General features: G+C 39.5%; 1 protein-coding gene and 1 pseudogene across 3 annotated transcripts in view; one reads left to right on the top strand and one right to left on the bottom strand.

Annotated features, from left to right (window-relative positions):
* The window catches only part of SLC25A13 (solute carrier family 25 member 13), a 213,500-nt gene that overhangs the window by 170,901 nt on the left and 28,941 nt on the right, over positions 1–13,658 (bottom strand). For all 3 annotated transcript variants that reach the window (XM_033192420.1, XM_033192421.1, XM_033192419.1), the window contains exon 3: positions 6,533–6,675. In XM_033192420.1, coding sequence (XP_033048311.1) covers positions 6,533–6,675 — 143 coding nt within the window. The remainder of the gene's footprint in view (positions 1–6,532; positions 6,676–13,658) is intronic.
* On the top strand, positions 10,431–11,130 carry LOC117072352 (annotated as a pseudogene).

Below are 13,658 nucleotides of genomic sequence, written 5' to 3' on the forward strand. Positions count from 1 at the left end.
CTGTTACTCACACCATCCCTCTCTTTCATAGCAGTATCACATCAATTCACATTTCTTTCAGGCTCCCTGATGACTACCTATCTGCTCCATTAAATTAGAAGTTCCAAGAGGGCAACAAGCACTGTGCTTTTTTTCCACTCACCATGTTATCTCAATATACACAACTGTGCCAAGCACAGAGACGAGGTTCCCAAAGAGCTGCTGAATGACTGGAGAGTGTTCGGAGAGAAGCTCCAGCACGGAAGGCTGACCAAGGCACCCAAGGCACTCACGCATCATTCCATTAGAAACAAGAGTGCCACAGAAAACAGGATCCCTCTCTCAGCAAGCTGGAGGTGTTAAGGCCATAAGTGCACAGGCATCTAAATTCCCTGCCCGGAGTTCCACCCCAGCCCACACATAGGTGAAGTCTTTAGGAAGCGGCCATGACCTCACAGAGACAATTCACAATAGGGGTCTCTGCCTGGAAAATGTCTGGATCAAGCCAAACTACCACTAGAAAAAGGTTTTTTCTGGATCAGGCTGGTCCTTGGCAAAAGAAAATTCTTCACAACTATAAGCTTTCTAATGTCCCGGAAAAAAACAGCTACATGAGTGTATTCATTTCCTGGGGCCGCTGTGACAAATTACAATGGGAAAATAAAACTGGTACACTGAAGAGGCATCTGCACTTCCAGGTTCACTGTAGCATTATTCACAATAGCCAAGATACGCAATCAACTCCAGTGCCCATAACAGATGAATGGATGAAGAAAATGTGATACATGCACACAATGGAACACTATTAAGCCTTTAAAAAGGAGATCCTCTCACTTGTGACAATATGGATGAACCTGAAGGACAATATGTTAAGTGAAATAAGCCAGGCACAGAAAGACAAATACTACATGATCTCACTTATACATAGAATCTAAAAAAGTCAAACTCATAGAAACAGAGAGCAGACTGGTGGTTGCCAGGGCCTCGCTTGGGGGAAGGGGACAGTATGGGGAAAGGCCCTGGGGTGATGTTGGTCCAACAATACAAAATTTTAGTTAGAGGAGTAAGCTCAAGAGACCTATTGTACAACATACTGACTATACTTAATAATCATATATTGTATACTTGAAAATTACTAAGAGTAGATTTTGAGTGTTCTCAACACAAAAAGAAATAAGTATATGAGGTAATGGACATGCTAATTAGCTTGCTTTAGCCATTCTACGATGTATACATATTTCAAAACATCACGTTGTATATCATAAATATATTCAACTTTTGTCAATCAGAAAATATAAATAGTTGGGGCTGGGTGCAATGGCTCACATCTATAATAGTCCCAGCACTTTGGGAGGCCAAGGCAGGTGGGTTGCTTGAGATCAGGAGTTCGAGACCAGCCTGGCCAACATGATAAAACAATGTCTCTACTAAAAATACAAAAATTAGTGGGGCATAGTGGTGGACCCCTGTAATCCCAGCTACTCAGGAGTCTGAGGCAGGAGAATTGTTTGAACCAGGAGGCAGAGGTTACAATGAGTTGAGATCATGCCACTGCACTCCAGTCTGGGCAATAGAGCAAGACTCCATCTCAAAAAAAATAAAATAAAATATAAACAGCTGAATTCAGTGGCACATGCCTGTAATCCCTGCTACTCCAGAAGCTAAAGCAGGAGGACAGCCTGAGCCTAGGAATTTGAGACCAGCCTGGGCAACAGAGCAAGACCCTTTGCCTAAAAATAAAATAAAATATAAATAAACAAATAAATAAAACAAATTACCATAAATTGGGTTGCTTAACACAATAAAACTTATTCTATCACAGTTCTAGGGATGAGAAGCCCTAAATCAAGAGTTCAATAAGGCCACAGACTCTCCAAAGGCTCTTGCAGAAAATCCCTTCTTGCCTCTTCCAACATCTGGTGACTCCAGACATTCCTCGGTTTATGGCTGCATCGCGCTAATCTCCACTTCTGTGGTCACCCTGTCTCTTCCTCTTCCCTGTTTCTGTGTCAACTCTCCCTTTGCCTCTATCTTCTAATGACACTTGTGATGGAATTTAGAGCCCACCCAAACAACTCAGAGTAATATCTTCATCTCAAAATTCTTGATTTAATCACAGATGCAAAGACCCTTTTTCCAAATAAGGTAATATTTACAAATTCCAGGGATTAGGACTAGATCTCTTTGGGTGGCCATTATTCAGCCTGTTAAGGTGAGTAACAGAATTCGAAATACAGTTTCCATTCATGGGCTTTTGCGAAAATGCTTCTTAGTACATTTAACTAAATGTAGTCAGCAAATTGATATAAAACTCTAATTTGATTATTACACATTATACACATGTACTGAACACTCGGTATCCAATATGTACAATTATTACACGCCAACTAGAAATCAAAGGAAAAAATAACTGAGATGTTCACGGTTTTTGCAACTAAAAGATTTGTTATAGGGCAAAGGATTAAGGCCATCTAACATTTTCCGTGTCACAGTAAAACACTGAGATTTAAGATAATACAAAATCTAAAAGAAAATGTCAACTAAAGAGGACTGTGCGATTATGAGAAGAGGCAGCTCAGAACACTGAAAAGGCCAAGGAATTTAAAACCTGACAGGCCTGAGCACCTTTTAGCTACAAACTGTTTAAATACCAAGAGCTTCAGATATCTCATCAATAAAACCAAGAAAACAAAGTCAGCCTTTCAAATCTGTCACAAACTTTTGAGAAAATACACACATTATGTTATATTATATATGTAAAATATATGTTACATTGTTGTTACCTGATAAATGTAAGTCTGTATTTTTGGAGATTATATGTTTTAAAAAAAGAAAAAGCATGTCTATTAATGGGAAGGGGGATAAAATAGAAGGCAAAGTACATCAGAAGGTATTCCAATTATTTTATTTTATTTTATTTTATTTTATTTTATTTTATTTTATTTTATTTTTGAGACGGAGTCCTGCTCTGTCACCGAAGCTGGAGTGTAATGGCATGATCTCTACTCACTGCAGCCTCTAGCTCCTGGGTTTAAGCGATGCTCTTGCCTCAGCCTCCCAAGTAGCTGGGATTGCTGGTGACAGCCACCATGCCTGGCTAATATTTTTGTATTTTTAGTATAGATGGGGTTTCGCCATGTTGGCCAGGCTGGTCTCGAACTCCTGACCTCAGGTGATCCGCCTGCCTCGGCATCCCAAAGTGCTGGGATTACAGGCATAAGCCACTGCACTCAGCCTATTTATTTATTTTTTAAAATATTTTTGCTCTTTCATATACCTTCAGAGGTCTTCCAATTCTATCAAATAAAGGCCCATAAACACACTAATGTATGTAGGAACTAAAATTTTCACAGAGAGAAAGAGACACAAAATTTAAAAAGCAAAGAAAAATCCTATAATGTTAAATTTAAAAGGAGATGTCATTAGGAACTTTTAATTTTTTAAAGTTTGTGTATTTCCCAGCTCTTTTCACTGAAAAGTCAGAGAAGCAGTAACACCCTGGTAACAATAAGCCAGTGCCCAGAGCTTTGTTTCTAAGCACATTCCCAAATAAAAGGAATCAGACCTTCTTGTCGGGGCGGGGTGGGAGGAAGTGATTTCCAGGTCAAAGGCAGGAACAGCCCAAGGTGAGCCTGGAACAACTAATTTGTCAAAAGCACAGAGCATCTGAAAGCTGAGAATAAGAAGCCAGCTTGAAGCCCAGCCCTCCCACTGACCAGATTTGAGACACTTTGCATGTAAGAGCATACTGGTAATGGAGTATAATACAGAATTTAAGTAAGTAAATCCAGTAATTTATGTTGATATAAAAGATTAGAAGAGAAAGAAAAGGGGGGAGAGGAAAGAAAGTTTCTGTTTACCAAAGAATGTTGGACAATAAGTATAGGAGAAATGATAGGATTAGAAAAATCGCCACCTTTTAAACATCAGTAGAATAACTGATTCAGCAAAGAATCATCATCGATGCTAAAACCATTAGGTGAAAGGTTGCTGGAGAAAAGGATATCCATGTGATCCTGATGTATCATCCCACAGATTATCTACTCATATATAACGACAAAATGGAGTCTTTACAATGGAAATATCAGGTGGATGCCACCTTCATCAACTGATCAAACAGCATCACCAACACCTGGACACTATCCCTCCTGAGGACATACAATAGGTAGTATAGAATAGCTCCTAACTTATACCCCAAAATGTATCCTGAATTGAATCAGACAATGAGGAAACAATCAGACAAGTCCAGAATGCAGGACCTTCAACAAAATAACTGGCCTGGATTTCAAAAGTCCATATCATGAAAAACAATATAATGTTTCTGTTCTGTTTTAGAGTAAAGGAGACATAACAAAATGCAGTATAATCTTCAATAAAAAAACAAAAAAGAAACAAGAATAGACAAAGAGCCATCTGAGGTAGAGAAGAGAGGTGAAGACACCAGATCTGTAAATATACTTGAAAGCTCTAGTATATTTAAATATGGATTAGACATTAGCTGATATTTGACATGATCATTAATTCTCCTAAGTGTGATAATAGCATGGGGGTTCGTGCAGGAGAATGTTCTTAGTCTCAGAAGATAAATGCTGAAATATTGTGATGCATACAATTTATACTTAAGTGTTCCAACCAAAAAAAGAAATTATGTGTGTAAGTATTTGTGTGTAGAAAATGTGTGTGTACAAAGAGAGCACAAAGATGGTAAAAATGTTAATAAAAAGTCAATCTAGGTGAAGCGTCTAGATTTCGTGCTCACTGTATTCTCTCAACTATTTTGTGGCTCAGAATTTTTTTCTGTAGTTTAAAATTTTTCCAAATTAGAAAAAACTGATCTCAAATATTAAGGCAGATAATTCATGTTGCATGTGAACTTGGTCACACTTCCTCTGAACCATGAGCCATTCTAGGGAGTGAAAAAACAACCAGATTTTCCACAGAAAAATGCTTGCTGGAATAAGTCTATGTTTTGCATAGCTTCAGCTTAAATGAACTACTGTGAAATACACCCCAGCCTTTTCCTGCGCCACCCTGCTCATATACTACATTTTCCTACCAAGCAAAGACTCCACCTTGGGGTGAGGGTAGAAAACAAAGGTAAGAAGGTTAAAAAGGAAACCTTCTGCCGCTTGAACAGAGAGAGAAGGCATAATCCAACAATCCTCCAGAAAACTGCAACAAGTAGGTCATCTAATTCCCTGCCTGCTCCCTCCCACTCATCAAGGTCTTCATTTTACAGGAGGTTCTTTCCATTAAAAAAAAAAAAAGGTTGACAAGTGCATAGATAAAAAAAGGAAAGTGCCAGTGAAAACTGAGAGTATTTGAAGTACACAAAGACATTATGCATGGATTATATTTCAAACCACTGCATGTGGGAAAATCAGACACATGAAGATTCCAATAAATAGAGAAAATTCAGTGCTAGAGAACTCCATCTCAGAGTGGTAGGTAACTGCAATCTGTCAAAAGGGTGCTGGCAAGCAGCAGGAACAGAAGCGAAGTCTCCTACAGTTTACCTAGAGAAGGAAGAGGGCAAGGTGTTTTACAGTTTACCTAGAGGTTAGTTCTTGTACATTATACTTTGGCTATTAGCAAACATTGGTGTTTGATTAGCAAGAGTTCAGAGTCCAAAATTCCGTGTTTAATGGTAAAAGCCACTGCAATCCTATACAGCGTAAGAAAACCCCATCTTTAAAATGAAAGCAGAAGGCCAGATGAAGTGGCTCATGCCTGTAAATCCCAACACTTTGGGAGGCCGAGGCAAGTGGATGGCTTGAGCCCAGGAGTTTGAGACCAGCCTGGGCAATACAGCAAAACCCCGTCTCTACAAAAAAACACAAAAATTAGCTGGGCATGGTGGTGCACGCCTTTGGTACCAGCTACTCAGGAGGCTGAGGTGGGAGGATCGCTTGTACCCAGGAGACAGAAGGTGCACTGAGCCAAGATCATGCCTCTATACTCTAGCCTGGGCAACAGAGTGAGACCCTGCCTCAAAAGAGGGGGAAAAAAAAGTTCCAACAAACTGGAAGCAGAGAAGACTGGTAGGGAAAAAAAGAATCCAAAGGCATTGTGCAGCATGTCCTATTTAATTCTATATGGTACAGTTTCTTTCCTCTAGCTTTTGCAGAGTGCCTTTCTTGGGGCTTTGGAATCACATGTGAATTTTTAAAGGCAATTTGATCAGAAAGAAAGATTACAGAAAAGTTAACGTTCACAAAGCTATGTTGTACATTTACTCACAATTTTACGGCCGCCTTGAAAAATATCAAAGGCATATAAATACTGTCATATATCTGCACACCACCACCTTGATGACAATAGTAGTTCTCGGAAACGGTAAAGCATTCTTTAAACGAGTCAAATATATACATACTGAATCCCCAACTTGAAACAATGACTGAAGGAAATAATTATTACTCAAATAATGTAATAATAATAGTAGTAAGTACAGAAAATGGTCCTAAGAGACATTTAATCACTTCCTGGTCATTAGAGCAAAAGAAAGCTGTTTCAAACAAAAAGAATTAAATGAGATAATTAAAAATAAACATACCCATCTTTGGTCTGATCCACCACTCCACTTAAAAGTTCCACAGTCTTTGGATTAGGCTGGCTTTCTCCAAAAATGTTCAAGTATCGAGTGACAAAGTCATTGGGGGACATGAAAAATTCACCATTTTTCTCAATGCTTGCATACTGTTTTAAAAAAAAAGAAAACCAATATTTTATATATTTGATTTTCAAAAGTATATAATCATGGGATCGATATGTGAAAAAGCTGAAAATATCCAAATGATAAAATATCAGATATGATTATGTACTCTTCACAATGACCATTATCTCCCAACACTTCAAAGAAAAAACAAGTCAAATTTTATGTGTATAAACTTAACTGGGAGCAATGTTTTCCCACAGGGACATTTGGCAATATCTGATGGCAATTAAGATTGTCATAACATGCGAGGAAGGGTGCTACTGACTCCAGCGGGTAGAGGCCAGGGATGTTGCTAAACATCCAACAATGCGCAGGATGACTCCCTGCAACAGACGGTTCTCCAGCCCAAAGTGTGGGCAATGTCCAGGTTCAGAAACCCTGGTTTACAGAAATTTGGAAAGACAAACTATGTCTTGCTTTTTAGCAAAGGCACATAGTTTTTAAAAAAAAAAAAAAAAAGTGGAACTACGAAGTCATGGAGACAAACAACCTAATTCCTTTGCCCCGTTCCTGCTTTAAGAGCATCAATGATACAAGAAAGGATGGCAAACAAGCTAAGCTGGAAAGCAAACTACTAAGTGCATATCATCTTGGGCAGTCTTACGGAGGGGGCAGTAAATGCTGCTCTAGTTACTGTCCTCTCCACTCTAAAGCATTACCATGCAGAAATGCTCAGTAAGAATTAGGTGGCATACAATGCTTCCTCACAGTGTTCTCCTAAGGTCTGGCCCTTAATGTGATAACACTCCGGCCTGGATAAGAGGGAACCCACTAATTTCTGTTGCATGGAGCCCTAAGGGTAGAAATGCTGAGAAACCACATGGGATCTTGTGGTGTCCTTATGAAGCAGGACACGGCCTCTTGATCCTGGGGACAAAACAGTGGTTTGGGGACTCAGGATGCAAGGACAGTGCATCTACAAGAACAAGCCTAGTTGGGTGACAAGAACCACACTGGTAGCCATAGTGATGGAGGGTGCGCAGTGAAGTGCCAGGGCAGTGTCTCCCCTCTCTCTCTAATCCAAGTTAAGCCTGAAACAAATTTTAATTCCAATGCAGACTAAGGCTTTGCTCAGATACTCAGTAATAATAAGCTTTGGCGTCCCATGGGCCTGGATTGTGCCTCTTACCACCTGAATGGCCTCAGGTAGGTAACTAAAGCTTTTGGTAACTCAGGTTCCTCATTCATAAAATGAGTAGAACAACATTACAGCTTCATAAGACAGATGCTAGAAACAAATGAGATAATCATGTCATCTACTTAGCACAATGCCCTATACACAATAAGTACTTTATATTACATAAATGCTCTATAGTATTATCTTACAGGTAACATTTTTTAAGCACACTACAAGGGAAAGGCTCAAAGATGCCCCAGTGATCCTACCAGTCTTCAGTTAGCATTTAATTCAGCTTTTTGGACATGTAAAGAATTATATTTTGATTTTCCTAACTGAGCCAAAATAAGATAAAAATATAAAGGAAATATCACTGCTAATTACAGCAATCCTATGACTTAGGAGTTACACTACCTAAGGTTGCCCCTGATAGTGAATAATTTATTTTAACACACAATTTAACTTTTCTAGTACCAGTAGACATTTCCAGTTTTTAGTATTTTTAAATAAAGCTAAGGTAGCAAGCTTTGTATATAACATTTGTCCAAATTCCTGGCAATTTTCAAAGGCTAGGCTCCCAGAAGAGAAACTGTTGAGTCAAAGGAGAGGAACTTTTGGGCTCTTGGTACTTATTATCACACTGCTCCCCGGAAAAGATTGTACCAATTTACAAGCCCACCAACAGTGTCTGAACATGCCCTTTACTCGCTTTGGTCTATTATATTTGTTGCAAATATTTTTCCAGTTTGGTATTTTTATATAATTGAGTCTATAGAATTTTTTTCTCCTTTGAAATTTCTTCCATTACTTTTCTAAGCTTAGACACTAGTTGTATTAGTCTATTCTTACACCGCTAATAAAGACATACCCGAGACTGGGTAATTTATAAAGAAAAAGAGGTTTAATGGACTCACAGTTTCACATGGCTGGGGAGGCCTCACAATCATGGTGGAAGGAGAATGAGGAGCAAAGTCATGTCTTAACATGGCGGTAGGCAAGAGAGCTTGTGCAGGGGAACTACCATTTGTAAAACCATCAGACATCGTGAGACTTATTCACTACCACGAGAACAGTATGAGGGAAACCACCCCCATGATTCAATGATCTCCACCTGGCTCCACCCTTTAAATGTGGGGATTATTACCATTTAAGCTGAAATTTGGGTGGGGACACAGCCAAACCTTATCACCAGTCTTTCTTTCATTTCAGGACTAAATATCAGAGAGTTTCTCTGAGTTTTTTTAAATTCTGCTCTCCCTGCAGCAGTGAGCAGAGGGTCCCTATAGGGGGAACAGACTATATCCTTATAGCCACCACATCGTTAAAATGTCATCATTAATCCTTCTTTGAGAATATTTTTCGCTAGCAACCTGAAGCCTTCCTCCCTTGCAATTTTCGGGAGTTTTAATTATGATTAAACATACACCTGAAAAATGGGAAGAGTTTTAGGAGTTCTCATACAACGTTGTATAATACTTATTGTCATCACCAAGAAATACCACCATACCCAGTGAAGATGACACAAAGGAAACCAGAAGGAACCTATCACTACAAATGCCCATTCCCTGGCCTGCTCACCACCAGTCACAGTAAATTGATAAAGGTTTGTAAGCTGTGAATGAGCCAGGGTAGAACCATAATCATCCAGCTGCCCTTTTGCCATGAATCACTCACATCCTGGGACTGAAGGACAAATCCCCTACACTGTTTTCCAGTCACTGAGAAGGTGCACACAACAGGTCACTGCATCTGCCCATCCTTTACTTCGATTCCCTATTATAGGGATGGAACACAATATAATTAAGGATTTGAATCTGGATTGGGTATTTCATATTAGGGAACTACCATTAATTTTATTAGGTGCACAATGGTATTACGACTGTGTAGGAGATTGTTTTTATTATTTGAAGCTCTACGCTAAATTATTTAGGGTGAATTATAGTGATAGCTAAGTTATATTTACATTAACATAAATCAGAAAAAATGTATAAACTAATACGACAAGTACTACTTTAAATTAGATGATGGTTATGTGGGTGTTTACTACTGTATTTTCTGTATGTCTGAAAAATTATCACAATAAAGTTAAAAATAAATTTAAGAAACATAAATGGTCAATAAACATATTGCTCTATTTAAAAAATGAATATTTTAAATAAGATACAATTTTTCAACTAACAGATTGGCATAAAGTCTTTTTTGTTGCTGCTACGGTATTTTTTTTCATAATAATCTGAGTTGATATAATGTAGGAAATGAACACTTCCATGTTCCCACCCAAAATATATATTGAAACAACCTTCACGAGTGGCAGTCTACCAAGAGGAATCACAAGCCTTAATATGTTGTAAACCCATTCTAACCCAATGGTGCCACTTCTAGGAATTTATCCTAAGAAAATAATGCTAGCTATGTGCAAAAATGTAGGTACAACACTATCATTATAGTGCTGTTATGATAGTAAAGCACAAGAGACAACTAAATATCCAATAATAAATAGTGGTTCGATAAATTAGCGCAAAACAGAAACAGCCATATGTAGGAATATTATGCAGCATTAAAAATATTGTAGAAGGCTTCCTTTCCGCCAGAACCACCATCTTCCAGTAATTCGCCAAAATGATGAACACAAAGGGAAAGAGGAGAGGCATCCGATACATGTTCTCTAGGCCTTTTAGAAAACATGGAGTCGTCTGGCTAACACGGTGAAACCCCGTCTCTACTAAAAAATACAAAAAAAACTAGCCGGGCGCGGTGGCAGGTGCCTGTAGTCCCAGCTACTTGGGAGGCTGAGGCAGGAGAATGGCATAAACCCGGGAGGCGGAGCTTGCAGTAAGCTGAGATCCGGCCACTGCACTCCAGCCCAGGCGACAGAGCGAGACTCCGTCTCAAAAATAAAAAAAAGAAAACATGGAGTTGTTCCTTTGGCCACATATATGCAAATCTATAAGAAAGGTGATATTGTAGACATGAAGGGAATGGGTACTGTTCAAAAAGGAATGCTTTACAAGTGTTAACATGGCAAAAGTAGAGGAGTCTACAATGCCACCCAGCATGCTGCTGGCACTGTTGTAAACAAACAAGTTAAGGGCAAGACTCTTGCCAAGAGAATTAATGTGTGTGCTGAGCACATTAAGCACTCTAAGAGCTGAGATAGCTTCCTGAAAATGGTAAAGAAAAATGATCAGAAAAAGAAGGAAGCCAAAGAGTAAGGTACCTGGTGTCAGCCTGCTCCACGCAGAGAAGCACACTTTGTGTGGGAACCCACGGGAAGGAGCCTGCGCTGCTGGAAACTATTACCTATGACTTCATGGCATAATAGGTGTTAAAAGAAAAAAAAAAAAAGACCCCTGGACTGTAAAAATGTTTCTCTTCATCGAGTAGAAGTGTGGTGTCCTCTCCCCCAAAGAAATATTTAAAGCAAATTTTAATTGTGTCCTAATTCATTGTATAATGTCTTTATTAATGAAATTTAATGTATTGCTTGCCAAAAGATGTGAGGTAGCTTATTGCACAACAAATTACTCAACTGGTTAGAAGATGGCGAGATATTATTTATGACATATTTGTACTAGTTTAAAAATAGTCCCTCTAAATCATCATGGAAGAAGTAATTTACAAAAATAAAAAAAAGTAGAAGCACATTGAATTACAGGAAAAACTATTTGTAACATAGCAGGTAAGGGAAAAAACTAGATATAAAACAGTAATTTTTTTCTCCTAAGGGGAAAAAAAATTATATACATACAGAGAGACACATAGACTGAGAAATAAATAAATATATAAATATCTGCATCTACCTTCCTATGCAAAGATCACAAGTTACTTTTGTTCATATATCCACCTTTTAAATTTTCAATAAATATAAAACTGGTGTGATAAAAAGCTTTCCAAAAAGAGAATTAACTGTTTTTCAAAATTTACCTACAAACATTTTAAAAGTGGATACCATGCTTTTGTTGACAGAACAATTATAAAAATCCAAGTGTAGGCCGGGCGCGGTGGCTCAAGCCTGTAATCCCAGCACTTTGGAAGGCCGAGACGGGCGGATCACGAGGTCAGGAGATCAAGACCATCCTGGCAAACACGGTGAAACCCCGTCTCTACTAAAAAAATACAAAAAGAAACTAGCCGGGCAAGGTGGCGGGCGCCTGTAGTCCCAGCTACTCAGGAGGCTGAGGCAGGAGAATGGCATAAACCTGGGAGGCGGAACTTGCAGTGAGCCGAGATCGCGCCACTGCACTCCAGCCTGGGCGACAGAGCGAGACTCTGTCTCAAAAAAAAAAAAAATCCAAGTGTAATTCAGTTACTCTGTAATATGTCTTACATTTCTCATTCAGCCCTTTTCCCCAATTTTCCCATCTTTCGCTACAGAGATTTAATTATATGAGACTATATACTTCTAAACGGTTGACATGGTTTGTCTGTGTCCCTTCCCAAATCTCACCCTGAATTGTAATACTCCCTACGTGTCGGGGCAGGGACAGCTCGAGATAACTGAATCATGGGTGCGGTCTCCCCATAAAGTCTCACAAGATGTGGTGGTTTTATAAATGGGAGTTCCCCTGCACAAGCTCTCTTGCCGGTCACCATATAAGATGAGACTTTGTTCCTCATTTGCCTTCTACCATGATTGTGAGGCCTCTCTAGCCATGTGGAACTGAGTCAATTAAACTTCTTTGCTTCATAAATTACCCAGTCTTGGGTATGCCTTTATTAGTAGCCTGAGAACAGACTAATACAATAGTATGCATCATCTCTTTTTCTCCCTGAAGCTACTGGCTCCCTCTCACTTTCAAGCTACTGGCTCCCTCTCACTTTCTCTATTACTAATACAGTAGTACCCATCATCTCTTTTCCTTCCTGGAGCTACTGGCTCCCTCTCACTTTCTCTATTCTTATTACTGGCTCCTCTCTGCATCCAGGCTGTATTTCCTCTCTGCTCTCTCTCATCTATTATAAAAAATCAGCCATCTTCATCAAATATTCTCTCAAAGTGACTCTATCTTGCCATTCTCCATTCCTGCTGCCACAACCCTAAGGCTGCCTAACTTGTGGCCTTGTTGCACCAATCAAATCTCACGCTCACCTCCTTGTCAAAAAACCTCAAATGCTTCCTACTGTTTAGTGGAATGCCAAACCCCCAATTACCTTTCCAATCCTATCACCCACACCTTGTGATACTTAGCATAAAAAGTTGTATTTAAATAAACATTTAAAGGATGACCAAGACTCCTTCAACCTGGAGAGGTTGTTTTCTCCCCGACTCATCTCCAGTCCTTCCCTCGAATGCGTTCCTTGTCGCCTCTCCCACTTGTCCCTGAGACTCCCCAAGTTTTCTCTCCTCAAGGCCTTCCCTGACCACTCCCCACAACAGGGGCTGCTCCCTCCTTCCACCTCCTATAGCATTTGCTTTAACCACAATGTGGGCCCTTGGAGTATGCCAACTTTAAGATTCTTTGTTACCTCCTGCATGCCTATCCATCTGGTCTCCTATATAAAATCTGAGCTCCTCTAAGATGTGGTCATTGTTATACACCTTTTGCACCTTCCACTCACCACAGAGTTTCATGGTGTTGTATTTAAACTGTAGGCACTCAGTACACATCTGTTTAAGCTAACAGGAAGCAACACCAAAAGCACTAGGCAAACAGAAAAATGCATGTCATTAGGCTAGAAACAAAACTGACTTCCTAGACTTTGACTTCTACATCTAGATGAAACATTACCTGCCACTTGCCACAAGAACATCCTCCATAAGAAAACATCTGTCGCTGGCCAGGCGCAGTGGCTCACGCCTGTAATCCCAGCACTTTGGGAGGCCAAGGCGGGCGGATCACGAGGTCT

Source organism: Trachypithecus francoisi, unplaced genomic scaffold (genome assembly GCF_009764315.1).
Source record: "Trachypithecus francoisi isolate TF-2019V2 unplaced genomic scaffold, Tfra_2.0 Lachesis_group4, whole genome shotgun sequence".
Taxonomy (NCBI): Eukaryota; Metazoa; Chordata; class Mammalia; order Primates; family Cercopithecidae; genus Trachypithecus; species Trachypithecus francoisi.